The sequence below is a fragment of the Scophthalmus maximus genome, chromosome 15, assembly GCF_022379125.1.
Source record: "Scophthalmus maximus strain ysfricsl-2021 chromosome 15, ASM2237912v1, whole genome shotgun sequence".
Classification (NCBI taxonomy): Eukaryota; Metazoa; Chordata; class Actinopteri; order Pleuronectiformes; family Scophthalmidae; genus Scophthalmus; species Scophthalmus maximus.
In genome coordinates, this window is record NC_061529.1 from 19539332 (window position 1) to 19555650 (window position 16319).

General features: G+C 40.5%; 1 protein-coding gene across 6 annotated transcripts; it reads right to left on the minus strand.

The window, feature by feature from the left end:
* Positions 1-1429: 1429 nt before the first annotated feature.
* On the minus strand, positions 1430-9675 carry adi1 (acireductone dioxygenase 1). Of its 6 annotated transcripts, none has more exons than XR_004785497.2 (6): positions 9376-9642; positions 7114-7233; positions 6845-7024; positions 5720-5808; positions 3786-3878; positions 1430-2526 (listed from the first exon to the last, which is right to left on the minus strand). XR_004785497.2 is itself a non-coding variant. In XM_035611539.2 (5 exons), exons 1-5 carry the CDS (start codon positions 9496-9498, stop codon positions 3875-3877), a joined length of 516 nt encoding a protein of 171 aa, XP_035467432.2. In that variant the 5' UTR covers positions 9499-9642; the 3' UTR covers positions 1430-3874. The 6 variants fall into 6 exon arrangements, 4 of the variants coding, with proteins under 4 accessions (XP_035467432.2, XP_035467431.2, XP_035467433.2 ...); XR_004785496.2 differs by lacking the exons at positions 1430-2526; positions 3786-3878 and adding exons at positions 4253-4642; positions 4689-4955; XM_035611539.2 differs by having other exon boundaries at positions 1430-3878.
* Between the last annotated feature and the right edge of the window lie 6644 nt (positions 9676-16319).

Here is a 16319-nt window from a genome sequence, read left to right on the forward strand (position 1 = left end):
CTTGTCAGATGCCAAACAATACTGGACCCCAGTCCAGTGTCACTTCGCTCGCGTTGTACGTTCACACGCGATAACAAACTGTTTTGGTGAATCTCGTTTCAGGACACAGAACCTGAACCGGAGACTCAACTGTTGTGGCTGTTGATGTGAACACACTGTTGTTGTGGTTTACAACGTCTTTACTGATGCTGCTCCACAGCTGATCAGCTGTTGATTCAACATCAACACCGAACGTAACACGTGTCTAGCACTGCGCTTTGTTGGCACACACACACACACTTCTTGACCTATTAGCAGGATTAGTGAGATGTCTCCAGCAGTGGAGAGGAAGACTAAGGAAATTAATTCATATATTACATAAGTAAAAGTGTTCAAAGTGAAATGTTATTTTATGAAATTCAACACTGGATACAACCCGTCTCCTGGATTTCAATTTCCAATAATTGTATTAGCCTAATTTAATTGATTTTAAAGAGAGAAAACATTTTGACTAAAATTCAACTAAAATGTCATGACTTTCGTCGACTTAAAAAATTTCAGTTTTCGTTGATTGAAACTAGACTTAAACTATGAAGGATAAGCATGACTAAAATGTGACTAAAACTAAAAAACATTTTTGTCTAACGGCTAAGACTAAATCAAAAATAGCTACCAAAATTAACAGTGCCCCAGGCTCAGAAGGACTGCTGTGACACATTCACTGGACAAACATAAATAAAAATGCAGTATGATACAACAGGCCTGCAATACTATAAATACGTTATAATTTTCAGTTATTATTGAGTCTGTTTGAAAGAGGTGTTGGTCAGAATTTGTGGTGATGGTGGTGGTGCTGAACTGAAAGGTGTTTCTAATATTTTGATTATGATATAATCACTGTGTCATAGTAACTGAGCAACACATTCTTATACATACATGGGTCGTTGTATATTAACGTTCCAGCAAGGTATTTCATGTATTTCTTGTTAGCTATTTATTGAGTAGGCTGTAGTTCTCTGCTTCATGTGCCGCAGACCTTCCTGACAGTACTGTTAACTATGGAGACTGAGCGCGCTCTGCTGGACAAAGTATGTGATGACACCATTTCTCATTTACCCAAAGCATAGTAATCTGGATCATGATCAGTGAAAATTAACATATTCCCTGATTATTAAATATCTGTGATAGGCCAATATGAAGTATATGTTGTAGTACTAATTATTACAATTCAAAGTTCTGCATTCACAGCTTCACTTACATAGAAGCAGCAAAGTACCAATTTAAATTACTTATGCAAAATAGTCCCTTTAAATTTTGCTATTTATTTTATTTTTGACAAATGTCTAACATCTCCCTGATGAAATGTATTCCTACATCCTGCAAGAGTTCACTCTGTTTGAATTGTAAGGTTTCAGGAGGTTTGCAGAAAGACAAGTCAGAGAAGCCGATGAACAGTTTCAGCGGGAGACGTTTATTTCGAGATGTGGTTCACAACACCACCATCTTGACATGAATTGAATCTACCTTACAGCTCTGCTGTTACAAAATGTAAAACTGTAAAATATGAAAATCATGACTTGTAAATAGTCACAAAATATAATTACAAAATGGAAATCCAGATAAAATACGAAAGTGTAATTACTACCCAAAATGCATATAATACTTGTGTGATCAATCAGCGTACAACCGGAATATGAAAAAAATTGCTTAAACTCAAAACTAACTAAAACATATCTAATTTAAAAACTTACTCATCTGTAACATTGACAGACAGATTGCTTTACATTGTAACTTGTGATTTATGGTCATTATTAGAACGATTTCTCCAGCATACTCCACCTGTCGCCATCACGTTCATCACTTGAGCCAGTTGAATGTTGGCCATAATGCTCATCTGTCTGTCCATGGTCCTCTGACTTTTCTTCCTCAGTTTGTATGATGCAAACATGCAAATAGAAGAATTACAATTAGGACAGCCCATGCACTGATCCCTGTTTTCATACAGTGCTCCCCATTTTCCCCCAAAATGTTTTAACCAATCCCATGAGCACTTGTCCTTGCCAGCATTCACCTTAAGCTCCTGTCTCAGCCCCCTCATCTTAGCCATAGCTTCAGAAAATGCTCCATCGTATGCAGTGTTATTGGGACTGTCATTCAACACATGAAGATTAGGAATGGTCATGGTCATTTTATTACAGCTCTAGTCTAAAGGTCTCGGGGTGTTCATACTACACAGGCATTTCAATGACCTGTGGGTTCCTATTTGAATGTGGTGCAATACAGTCATCAACAGATTTAAAAATGTAATCTTTTTTATTCTCTAATCGCTGTCATCAGGAATGGTTTCATATAATCTAATTAACTTCAACAGTATTGTTGGATCTTCATAATGATCGTTTCAAAGTTGTATTGTAACTGTTCATAATTTAGAATGTTCATCTAAATTCTTGGGAACACTGATGCCTCTCCCCAGCATCAACAAGCAGCAAAAACATATAGGTTCTCTGTAGCAGCTCTGTTCAGGTACTCCACCATGTTAGTTCCAATCTGAAGAAGAAAAAAACAAGAACCTGATTGATTCAAAGTTCGTATTATAGGTTAGATATAACAACTTTATCAACGATGGGACAAGGACTGATTTGTTTTTGTTGAGAATTTAATATTTGATTGTAACAGCACAGGATACTCTTGGTGCCTGTTCTGTAATGTGCTTCCAAACTAAGCAATTTGTACATTAACATCACTTTAATGTGAAGTTGCACAACATGACAGGAACTACATTTGAAGTACCATAGAAGAGTGCAAATGTACATATCAACAAAGGGAATGTCTCTAACATAGACCTTAATATACATGAGCTAAATATGGCGACCACAGATGAAGAAGGTTCTGGGTTCGAACCACAGTTTTGCCTTTTTGTGTTTGAGTTTCCATGTTCTCCCCTTGGCCGCTGCTTTAACCCAAAGACATGCAGGTTAACTGGAGACTCCAAATTGTCCGTAGGGGTGAATGTGAGCATGACGGGTTGTTTGTGTCTATATGTCAATCTTGTGATAGACTTGCATTCTGTCCACGGTGTCAACATGCACACACACACAAACTAAAGAAGCACATTACTGTAAACACAGTAAAGTCTAATCTGGAGCAGAATAATTAACGTCAATGTATTAAAAATACCCCCCCCCCCCAAAAAAAATAAATAAATTAAAAGCATCAGTGAACCTATTTGTGACTAACTTCAATTCAGAACAATATTTTGGAAATTTTTGCCAGTAGATCCAGAGGTCGCTTCAAACTACAGTGGGACAGAAAAAGCTGGCAACATATAACTCTAAAATGTTCCAAACTGCAAAAATATGAAATTGTGAAGTGCAAAATCTTAGTATTGGTCTTAAATTATTATTGACAATGTTTAGTATTGGCTCAATTTACGGTCAATAATATGTTGAGCTTGTACAGTGACATTAACAGATAAGAGGTTTGTAGATAAAATAAATAAATGTCCATGAGAAACTAATATTTATATTAGTAGAAAATATTTGTATTAAAAAAAAATTGACTGTGTGAATCAAGTCAGTGAGCAAACTGTTTTCTGTTCCAACTGCATGACCCAGTTGGTGTCTCCTAAACAATGTGATAAAATGAATGATGGCACCCAACCTGAGCACACTGGAAACAATATGAAGTGCAGTATACATTACATTATGTGCCACTCTCAGATGGGCAAAAATATGTTTTATGCCCCTGTCTAAAGATCTTGAAACACACATAACCCATTTTGTCTACATCTATGACTCTAGGCGTACTTCGATGACTTTGAAATTTCAGCCGTTGTCCAAGGAGAGAGGTCAGGCTGACTCCATCCAGGAGAAAGAAGGACTCCTTGTCAATCTGCTCAGCTGCAAAACATATCATGACTTTTATATGTTAACAATACCCACAGTACATATGATTCTATATTATTACCTACCTCATTGTTAATTAAATTCAACATTAACAATATCACTATCTTGCCAACTTTAAGAGCAGGAGAAAAGCTGTCCAGTATACCTTTTTTGATATGTCGCACAACACTAAAGCTAAGATTTAAACATATATATATATATAGCAGGGTGCTGTGTTATATTACTCTACCCTTATGTTGACCAATGAGAGAGCACCTTGAACTCAGCAGTATTTTATTGTGGTCCAGGGTTCACTGTTAGTTGGGATAACTTGATGCTAAGCTGGTCATAGATGATGATGAAAAAATTGCAATAGCTCAGTTTACAGATTGCATTACAGAGTGGGGCAGTGCTCTTGATTTATTATATTTTTTTCAAAAACATTCAAATACTTATTTTGCATATAATTATGTGAAATATAATTATGAAAAACATTATATACTGTATCGTATATTTATACATCAACATTAGCAGAACTTTTACTAAAATCACAATTAAATAAAAAATTCAAAGTTTTTTTCAAAAACACCACAAAAATATCTAGCATAACAAGAATAAATTTACTTTACACTGACCAGTCCAGCCTGGTCAGTCTAAGTGGCTGGCTATCCGACCATCTTAACCAGCCAGTTTTGCTGGTCAGTCCAGCCAGCCGGCTGGCCAATCAGCTTGACCAGCTACAACCAGCTTAGCCTGACTGGGTGACCAGCCATACCAAGCTGGCCAGCTACTGACACACTAGCCTGACCAGCTTGGCATACCAACTCAACCAGCTTAAGACCAGCTAAAACCAGCAACCATCTTAAGCTGGTCTCAGCTGTTTTTTTCAGCAGGGCGGTTCAGTGAAAAACGGCGGAAAAGTTTGCCCAGCGGAAAATAGGAGGTTTAATAATTATTCTGTGCTAAATGTTATCAGAGAGTAGTAGCTGGAAACAAAACAAATAAAAAAAAAAAAAATAGTATGAGAGAGCGCAGAACTGAGGCGACCATCCATGGTGGCGACATCTTGGTTATATATAGACGTGGAAGAGGCTGCAGGGGGAATGACAGTATTACCAACATGATACAGATTAACAAGTTGAATTGTGCACAAATACCTTTTTGAATGTATGTTGGTTGGTTGCTGATGTAAAATATGGCCTACACACCAAAGGCACTGGCCGCATACCCAGTCATTTCTGCTGCATTGTGAGCTGTTTCTATACAGTCTATGATTGTGAGGAACACTGGTAAATACTTGGCTAGGTATTTGATGTGGAAATCATTTCTGTGTGACACCATTTAGAATAATTATACCTGCAACACTCCTTGGACCTCGTAATGCATTGCAGTTCATAAAGACACTTTTAAAAAAAGATTTAGTCTACCTGCTTAGTCTTGATACTTTGAAGGGTGCTGATTGGTATTTATTAAGGAGGTGCAAATAAATTCTGCTAAACTAATTAAACCAACACACCATGCAGCACTTTCTGCTCAGTTGTGATACTACTCTACGTGCAAAACAATTAAGTTGGAGTGCGCTCTGCTGGCCAAGCTATGTAACTACACCATTTACCCAAAGCATCTTGTTCTGCATCTTTATCTGAAATAAACAAGTTTTCATTTCAGACAATTTATTAACCAAAACCTACATAACTGTGATGGGCCAATATTTTAATATCCATAATAAGATAAAACACAGCATTCTCATTGAAAACCTGATTTATTGCTCTGGTAAAACCACATTAGATGCCACATATTCATAGATGATGATGTGTGCAAAATTCTCTCAGGATCACTGCAGAGAAACCACGTACTTCGTCCGGATGTCCATGTCATCAGCTGGACGGTTGTAAGCCTTCCACACAGGCTCCCCCACAAACAGCCTCATGGCTTTAGTGTAGTTCTGAAGAAACAAACACATGTGAGATGAGTCTGACTGAGGCTGGATAATCCCAGTGTCTCTGTCTCAGTCGATTTCTTTTGTTCTGAAACAGAAATCTGATTTTTTTTTTTTAACTTTTTTTTTAATTGTCAGTTCAGGAAATGTATGTAGAGCATTTTTATTTTTAAAGAGATAAAATGTATAGAAAAATCTTTTTTTCATTGACAAGTTTCATTGCTCTTGATAAGGAACCCCAAATTAACCTTAAATCTTCAACATTATTAACAACAGCTACAGAATTGACATTTCAGTCATACTAAGGTTGTAGTGAGCCAGGCTACATGCTGGGGAGGGACGTATAAGATTAGAGTGAATGGCTGCACCTGAGTGCCTGAGAGTAATTGAATGGAGCAGAGTCAGCATGCATGTATTTCTCTGCGAGGCAGAGCTTAGTGAACACAATGCACATTGGAGAAGTCTGCCTTCACTGCATTTTGCCAGTAAACCTTAGCACGTGGTTAACCATGGAAAAGGATCTACTTGAACCCAACCCATGATCTTACTGGCAGAAAGCCCTGCAGGCAAACTTCTCCTAACTACCTATTTAATTTGTTGAAGAGCAGCAAAGATAATTCATAAGTGGCTCCAGTTTTGCATTTTGTAGAAATGGACATTGGATTTGTCCCATTTGATTCATCAAATTAAAAAATCATAATAAAACAACATAAAATTCAATGTTGAGGAGATGGTAGGTAAAAAAAAATGTCTCATGAGATTTTCTCATAGAAAAAAAACCTAACTTTTTCCACAACAGAAGTTTGCCTTTTCCCATCATGAAAAGCATAGGTGTAGCTACATAATACTATTGCTTCCATTTAGGGAAATTAGTTATACTTGCAATGCAACTGGATGCATGCCTAAGTTAACCAGAAAGTAGCACCTTCATGTTTTTCTTACAGGGATGTGGCTTCATATCAGTGGTTCATTTATGCTAATCAAATATTTGATCAACTGAGGCATAATCTCTGCCCTTATCAGCAGATATTGTCAGACGTACGGTCTCATCCAGGGTGAACCGATGGTAGATTCCTGCCGGTAGCGTGATCAAGTCTCCTTTCTTCATAGCAATTCTGATCCATCTGTCCTCCTTGTCCCTGACGTCAAAGTAGGCCCGGCCGTCCAGAATATAACGGATTTCATCGTCCAAGTGCAGGTGCTCCTCAAAGAACATCTTTAGCTGAGGGGACAGCCACACAAAATGAGACAAGAGGCCTGAATAATGTTGCCTTCTTCATTGAATGGTTACACTTCATATATAAAGGTTACCTTCTCCTCATAGGCAGGTAGTGTATCTTTGTGAATAGTGATGATGTCCATGTAGCTGTATCCCTGGTCTTTGCGGATCTGCTCCAGCTCTGGGTCGGTTTCATAGAAATCAGCATTCAGCTGCAAAAAAAAAAAAAAAAAAAAAAGGGGCAACTCTCACCAGTAAGCAAATTCATCTGTACGACACTGAAGTTGGCATTCGATTCGGCAGTTAAGCGAAAATTAACTTACAATGCTGAGCATCCTGTCCTCTGTATTGCAACAGCTCCAGATAGAAAACCACTTTACTAAGACTTGTCAAATCAGGACTAGATTGTAACAACGAGGCCAAAGACTCCCAATCTACTTTGATGATGAAAGACAGCTGGACAGGATCATGACATATTTACTATTTTATTAAAGTATCTTAACTGTGTAATAAGAAGAAAAAAAATATTCACCAATATATACATTCATACATATATACATACACACCACCACTTTTACACGAGTAGGAAAGAAGACTGCACCTCTGGAACAAGTTGCACATCACAGGAAATGGAGGAATTGTGGCAGTTCGGTTTAAGAAAAACTTGGGTTTCAGGTCAGGTTGGACCTTCCTGGTATAGTAAACATTGTCAACAAATTTGATGCACTATTGGCTCGTGCGGCTATGGGTATGATGACAAAAACACAGGAATAGGGAAAGGAGTAGATAATGGGAAGGCATGATAAAAGTAAGGTAAGTAAGAGGTAAACAGAAATACACAGAATTTAAGAGTGACAGACAGTAAGATGGAAGGATGTTGAGACAAAAGCAGGGCAGGTAAACGACAGATCAAAAAGGAGCAGGAAGAGACAAAGACAGCCTAAGTAATTAAAGTGCTCCATAGCTACTTGCATAGGCGTATGAGCACCGCTTTAAGACTTAAAGACAGCTGCGTAAACATGGAAAAAACACTGCAATGTGGACGCTGAGGACCTTATGCACGAGTTGTCGAAAACAAAACAAATAGCTTGGGTTGCGCCACTCAACAATGCAAAGGCAGTTTGTAAACATCACTCGTCGTCAGGTTAAGACACCTTCTGGCGGGTGATGCTGCAATGCTGCGGTTTTGGCCTAGTTGGTAGTGCGTCGTACTCCCGTACAGAGGACCTGGGTTCGCGGCCCATCCTTGCTTTTTCCTGCTCTTTTATGTTTATGTTTTAGGTGGGTAGGGCCCAACATTAATCACTGAAACATGCATAAGGCTGCCACTGGGTACTTGCAACAAAGGTCATAGCAGTAGGTATTTTACTTATGCAATGAAATGTTGTCAGGGTGCTTTCTAGCAAAAGTGACACTAAACATTGAGAAATACTGTTTTGACCAAACTCACAAACAAAAAGGAGGGAGCATGAAAGGGGTAATAAGCGATTCTAAAGCAATACACGTTTTGTAAAAAACCTACGAATATATCCTCACGGTCCGGGGAAAAAAAATCTGGGTTTTTTTGGCGCATCCCCTGGCTCTGTGAATCCAAATGAAAACAAATGGTGAAGACCGAGCCTCACAACACGACTCGTTTGTAAACATCACTGGTCAACACCTCAAGAGACGGGCCAGCGGGGGGCGACAAAGTAAAATCACAACAACAACAACAACGAGTGATGAAGCTCTCTCCAAAATCGCTTACTGCCCCTTTAAGAGCAGGCGTTCATTTTGTCCGCAGAAACAGTGAAGGTTTTAGGCCGGCAGGAAAATTATAAAACACTATAATTGTTAAAAAAAAAAATCGCAGGCAGACAGATTCAGACAAAACAAAATGTGGCAAATGACACCCAGGCTACTGTACAGGTCAACGTATAAACGCTGTTGGGTGATGGGGGTAATGAGCATTATGTCTGCAGGCAGGTGAGAAGTCAAATGACTGGAGAAGGAAGGAAAAGGATTAGGGCAACTGGCAGGAGACAAGCAGGGTCTGAAATGATAGCACATGTTGGTGGACAGATGAACGAGATTAATTCAATGATTTCTCAATCAAATGTCAGTGGATTTGACAGAGAACAAGAACACTAATAGCTGAATGAATGTACTTCTTTCACAGGTTGCTCGGCATTGTTAGTTACGTTTCCCTCACCTTTCCCCTTAAATGCCGAATCGGAAGCTAACTTCAGCGTCGTCGAACCTGTGGAGGTTTCTAGTTTATTTCCACACAGGCTCCAATGTTGACTACAGGTACATAAGAGGCACATTTCTGTTGACCGGGTTTCATCTGGCAGTCGATGAGGTTAAAACGTTACCTTTCTGTAAAACACCCCAAGCTTTGCCAATACGTCCAGGGAAGCAGGCTGGTTTGGATTCAGTCTGTGCGGCTTCCTCTTGTCTTCATCAGAGCTGTCCATGTACCAGCCTTCTAAATCCATACTGAGGATAACCGCTGGCCTCCAGAAGTGAACACAATACTCGATCCAACAATCCACCAGCGAGACGAGTGTGAGACAGAGAGTGCCCCGGGACCATCTGTAAAATGCAACTCCGCGATAACAAACTATAAAAAATCTACTGCTGCTACTTCTTCTTCTTCTTCTCCTGGCTTTCCGGCAGACTAGATGCCTTGTGGCACATTGCTGCCTCTCGCAGGTCAGTTTAGGTACTATTTCCAGTTATCGACATTTTCACAGGGGAAATCCTGTGGCAGAGATAAAATCCGCTTGGTATTTGCTATTTATGAGGCAGCATTAAGCCTCACCACCCCTGCTGCAACTGCACGCACCAATGCGCACCTTTGACAACCCCACGAGAATTTCTGAACACACTCCAAAGGTTGAAAGTCTGAAAAAAAATGTATCGTGAGCCAGTATTCAGTACATTTTCCTCACTGTAAAGAGAATACCAGAAGTACTGTGGAGAAGCAGCCAGTGATGGCACCTTCGGAACGGTCTTCAAACAAATGAACCTGAACTTATTTAAGCCAAATTAAGACCAATACGACATGTGTGTTCAATATGAGGAGGACAATAAGGACAAGGAAGCATTTGAGAAGCATATCAAACTGAAGGATATGCCACGCAGGCAAAAGGGACTGGACAAGGAAAGGTATGCAGAAGACAAATCAACTGTGGTGTCAACAGAGGATCTTGAATCAGTACTATTGGCTCCAGCACTCAAGGCCAGTGCACTGTATTACAGAGCTAAGCTACCCTGTCACAATTACACAATCTACGACCTTCATTCCCATGATGCCAAATGTTACTTTTAGCATGAAGGTGAAGAGGGGCTAGATGCCGACACATTTGACCTGAAGTATGACTTCTTCAAGACATACACTGATCTAACGTACTATTCCACAATCCGCCCTGGAAATAAGGTTGGTGATCAGGTTGCAACTGACATCCGTCAGTTGAGATACAAAGACGGGTCTCTTGAGTACAAACTTGACTACTCTGAAACATATTTTCTTCCTTTGCCTCCGAAGTGTACAGAAGACGCTGGTTCGGTCAGGAGAAAATATGCAGAAACACTAAAAATCAAAAAGTCAAAATATGATGACTTACAAGCTCTGAAGGCTGTACTTCCTCAGGACTGCCGTGCATTTTATGATGGTTTGACTTACACCAAAGACTCTACTTACAGAAGGGTGATTAGAGTCCATTGTTTTATGGAACCAGATTTAATCTGAGATGCATTTTTACCTGGTGGTATACAAAACTGATGTTAAAAGTTAAGCATTTGATGTTGGATTTTATACTAATCTGTGAATACAAAAGTTCAGGGTTAAATACCTCCTGGTCATACTGTAAATTGGTTTAATTTAGTGTGGCTTTAATTCAGCGTTTTCTTCCAGAAGCACGCCTACTGCAGTACTGCAAATTGACTATGTCTTGCCGTTAGTTACATCACTTTTTTTCTTCTCACTTAGTGTTCCTTGAATCTTTGAGCCATCCAGTGAACAGTATTTTGTTCAATTTGTTCTATATTATTGGAGGTTTTTGAATAAAATATTACAAATAGTATAACTGTTTGTTGTTGACATTTTTTTATTTTTGCTTCTACAGAGTTTATTTACAACCAGTACTCTTTGTACTGAGTAACAATTATACACCTAAATAGTAGATGAGTAGCCTTCAGAGTAGCATATGCCTTAAAATGCCCTATAGGAGTTCAACACCCTGACCAGTAGGTGGCGGTATAGCCCCACCAAATAATAATTTTTGCACCAAGTGCAAAAGCTCCTATCTGCAAAGTGAGCCAAGAAAAGTGGTGAAAAACCTTCTATCTGCACTTTGCGATGCACTAATACCTGATCGGTATTGTTAACACAAAAATTATATGAATATAGTCCAAAAACCGTGTATTGTATTGGGTATCCTTAAATAAATAGCATTCCGCAAGAAAACAACACGTTTTTGCTTTGTTTTTCTCAAAAAAGTGCATTTTTCAGATATGAGGTTTTGCTCTTTGGCCATATATAAGGCACATATACAATAGTTATCAAGAAACACCAATGAGAAATCTATATTGATTGATGAATAACAGGAGGGAGATTTTTCATTCATCTCAATCATAAGACTACACATTCTACATTGACACACCAAATGCACTATAATTACAAATATTTTTTCAATATCACAAACCTGATGGTCCAATATTTGTGGATGCATGTGCATCCTGTCTGTGTCTCACACTCTGCTTGTATGTCAACCTCACCCTCAGGATCTTCATCTGTTTCTCCTTCCTGTTCTGTGCCCTCACTTTGAAAACCAGTCTCTCTGTTTAACACGTCCTCTGGCTTTCTCTCTGCTCTCCACTTCCTGCTGTTTCTCTTCAGTTCTCTCAATACCTGGATCATCTGGTTCTGTCTCAATGTCTGCTTCAACATTGTTGTTTTTGTTTTGGGGGCAAAATAGGACATAATGTAATTTTTTCTCTTCAGTTTGTTAATGACCACAATACAGAATGTTCTTCTAAACACTATGCCAAAGCTTACAACATGTATTAATGCAAGCAAACGGTTAGTTGTTTACACTGGCTGCTATTAAGTTACCTAACCATAACAGTCTTGCAACATTTAGCTGTGATTCTTGCGGTGAGTTAGGAGCTTGGTTTGTTTGTTTTTTTAAGCCATGCTTCACGCTTCAGCCAGCGTCGGTGTTCCGCTTTAAGGGATCCGATTAGAACGTTGAGCCATGAGTCACATATGTTCATGTCGTTCGTGTCAGCTGCATATCCTCACTGGCCCCTGGTGCCCCCCCCAAAAAAAGAAACCTGCCACAGCAAATGACGAAAACAGAGAATAATTCATTGCCCTGTTGAGATCTCTCTTCTTCTTGTGGTGATTCCAGCGGTGTAGATAGTGTTTTGTCAACAACGACACCTTTTGTTAGTAGGAGAAGATTGCACTGTGTCAGACGCGCCTGAAGCGCGAGTACAAACAAACTGAACTGCTGTGATGTCACAGCCGCAGTGCGCACAGACCGATGTGTCGAGCATGAATCCAGACTAATCAGGAGGACTGCTAGGTGCTGCTGAGCACAGCTGCGGTGAGTCTGCTAATCAAGCTCTCCGGAGAAGCCGGTGTTGGCCTTTTCCTGCGAGGCGTCCAGACTGTACTGTAGTCAGGAAGCGTAGTCTTGGTCCGACACACCGAGAGGTCTTCTTTACACTGAAGGCACAGCAGCACAGTCTATATGAAGTAGTTCACTGCATTGAATAGTGGCAATTGTGACGACACCTGTTTATCTGTTTGTGTGCTGTCAGTCATTGGCTGTGTCCGAAATCACCCCCTAACTACTATATAGTGCCTTCGCCCATTTCGTAGTGGTGTCCGAATTCTTAGTGAAATTTCATATACCCTATATAGTGCACTGATTGTATCCCAGAATGCATCGTGAAAAGTAGTGGACAACCGACGGTCACTAACCGAGCAATATATACCATGATGCATTGCGCTCGCTGCGCCGATAAACGGCGGAGGGAAGAGACGAGGGCGGTGCAGCGCGTCTCGCAGCGGCCGCACGTCTCAGCCTTCTCTCTCTTCTTGCTGTATTTCGCCTAATTTGTCAAAAACCATTGAAAATTGGTGAAAATACATATGGACAAGTTGATATTCGCGAGCATTTTATCAAGACAAGCTAGAGCGGTTTTGTAGTTTGTTTTATTTTACAGGAAGGAGAAATGTGATTTGTGGCGCTAAAATAATATAAGAACGGAGTAGTGTACCACAACAGAAACGTAAGCATATTTATGTTCCTTTATTTAAACAAACCATTCAAAGTGAGTTTTACTAATAAGTATTAATACAAATGTAAAATAAATAATTTAAATATAATGGGATTGTCCACCGGCCGGCGTCGTTGTAGTTACGGCACTATATAGCCCACTACAACAGATCCCTTTATAGTGAGTAGGGGGTAGTGAATGAGTGGGTGATTTCGAACACAGCCATTGTCTGTCTGCTCAGGTCAAAGGTCAGGAGCCACAGGAAGTTATCACAGCCAGATCTGGAGCACCTGGGCCAAGTGCTCTGCAGGATACAAAAGTCCCAGCTCCGGTCGATCGCTCTCTCTCCTGCTGCCAGCACCCACAGACTTTTGCTTGGCTGGGTTTGTTTGGTATTGGATATTTTACGCCACAACACCCTAAACTACATTATCCACAAACGCACACAAACACCACTGATGCCACTGACTAACATGCCTCATATCATTGTTACCCTTCTGATTATTTACTTTTGCTACAGTAAATAGCTTATTTTATTGGTGTCCTTTTCACGTTTTTGTCATTGCCTATGGGCTGGTTTATGACAGCAAATCACACAACATGACAGCAATTCACACATGACAGCAAATCGCACAACACAACAACAAATCACCACAACACATCAGCATTGGTGAGCCTAGGCCAGAAAGCGTATGTACAGATTGAGCACTGATCCTCTTCCTGATTGGTTACACTGTCTGTCATTTACAATGCTAAAATCAACGCTCATAATTTCGGCAATAAAGGGGAAAGGTACTTTGTAAAGAGAAACATAAAGATAGGAGCTACAATATGTATTGGCCTCGCTGCATTATCACTCCGTTATCCATGATAGCCATGCCATAACACCAGCCCAGGACATCTAGCAAGCTAGCTGTTCCTGTGCCGAATATTGCATCCACAATGTAACTTTATTCCTGGAGATATATGGTTTTACCAGCTCATATTTTGGGTCAATTTGGCTTGATGGAAGCAGAACTCGCCATAACACTGGCCTGGTACGTCACTGCGGTGGAGTTAGTTTTATATCCAACTTGAAACTAACTTCACCGCGATCGGGAACCGCTAGGGTTATGGGTCTCAAGGACGAAGACCCAAATAACAAATGTCCTATATTAAGCAGGTAAAGAGGAGCAATGAGGAAATGGTGTTGTTCTCTTCCAGAATGCGTCTCATTTATTAAACAGCTCACAATGTAACGGGGGGGGGATTGAACCCGAGAGCAGTACACCACGGGGAGAGTTGGCAATGTCCTTTATTGCACCAGACCAGCAGGTTGGCAGAAAAAACAGGCTAAAGGCAGCTTGTAGCGTATACCAGGCGGAAGAGCAGGCACCCAGGAGCAGTCCAGACGACCGGGGTGTTACACAGCTTAGATGAGGCAACTCACAGCATTGATGGCTGGAAACTCACGACGAAGAGCAGGTACGGGGAGAAGCCAGGCCGTCGAGGAGACAAGCAGACAGTGCTCCAGAGAACCACTCACTTTGCATCGATGCAAAGAACAATCTGGCACTGAGTGTGAACTGGAGAGGCTTATATACTGTATTGGTTATGGATGAGATGCAGCTGAGAGACCAGGTGAGGGGAATGAACTAATGAGGTGGGTGTGGCTGGCTGGCAGATAGGAGCAGAGGTGGGGTGAGTGGAAATTTACTGGAGCCACTATGGAGGTGAGCAGACTGTGACACACAAGTCATGTTAAAGGTCCCATATTGTACACCTTTCTGGTGTTTTATTTGAAGTTTTGATATCCTTAAGAAGATATATTTTTGTACCAAAAACATCTCAATATGGTTTTATAGCTCTTTTTAAGGAGCTCTGCTTTAATTAATATGTTATGTGCCTCTCTTCTGATTGGCCGACTGTTTTCTGAGTGACGCATGGCCAGGCCAACCACCTTCTCTGTTCATCGTGCTCAGAGCCGGCTCTGACCATGCTGTCCCAGAGCGAATCAGTTTCTGCCCTGGAGAAACAATCCCCCTGCTCCCCGACTACGCAAAATTCACCGGTAACCGTTGTCGGTGGCGGCCTGCGAAGCGGAAGACGCCAGAGAGATCCTGCTGAGGGACTGGAAGCTGGACAAAGCTCACGTGACGTGGAGCTAGGGTTGCCACCCGTCCCTTATAATACGGATTCGTCCCGTATTTGATAATTAAATGTTGCGTCCCGTTTTTAAGCAATACGGGATGCGATTTGTTCCGTATTTTGATCCCGCAAACATTGCGCGAAGACCCACCCTACTATCCCTTTGATTGGCTAATACTCGTTGCCCTCGTTGGTTGGATTGGTTAGGTTTAGACACAGAGCCAATCAGAGGCATAGTAGTGCTGGTCTTCTTCGCAGAATGCAGGGGGAAAATGACACAGTCCACCAGAGAAGCCAAAGCGTTAACAGAAAAACAAATCTGAGTGGGAAAGAACTAACAGTTGGCTGGACAGTGTTGGTGAAAATGAGTATAAAGCCAAATGCAAGATCTGTTGTTGAGTGTTTTGCGTGGTGCAAGGTGGCCTGGCAAACATTAAGCCACATCTTTTGCCAGAAAAAAAGTTAAATTCTCCATCATTAAAAAAAATGAATCAATATATTTTCGAAAGTTGAACTATTGGACACAAAATCTTTCCTACTTCACTGTAGAGTGAGTTCTCAGTGTATGTAAGCGCACTGGATGTTTCATGTGCCACATTACATTTGTAAAAGTGGGAACACTGGAGCAGGATCTGTTTCTAAACTAGTTGTGTCATGTTTTATGAGCACAACGTCTTCCAGACTGAGACTTTCCACTTTCAGAAGATGAATGTGAAAACAACCTGCAAAATATACCATTGTGCACAGAGAAGCTCAAACATGCAACTGAAGGAACAAGAATAAAAACATTATTTTGAGTGGAGGGGGACTCTATCCCTGGTCTTCCGCTCCACAGAGAAAAGAAAGAAAACTTTCTGATGAACCAATGACGGAAGGCAGAATGTTTTGCAGTTTTTAA

Coding starts and splice junctions, on each gene's coding strand:
- adi1 (XM_035611538.2), bottom strand. CDS start 9,498: ATGGATTTAGAAGGCTGGTACATGGACAGCTCTGATGAAGACAAGAGG. Junction 7,025..7,113: donor TACCTGCCTATGAGGAGAAG/GTAACCTTTATA, acceptor CTGTCCCCTCAG/CTAAAGATGTTCTTTGAGGA. Junction 4,956..5,719: donor GACATGGACATCCGGACGAA/GTACGTGGTTTC, acceptor TTCCCCCTGCAG/CCTCTTCCACGTCTATATAT.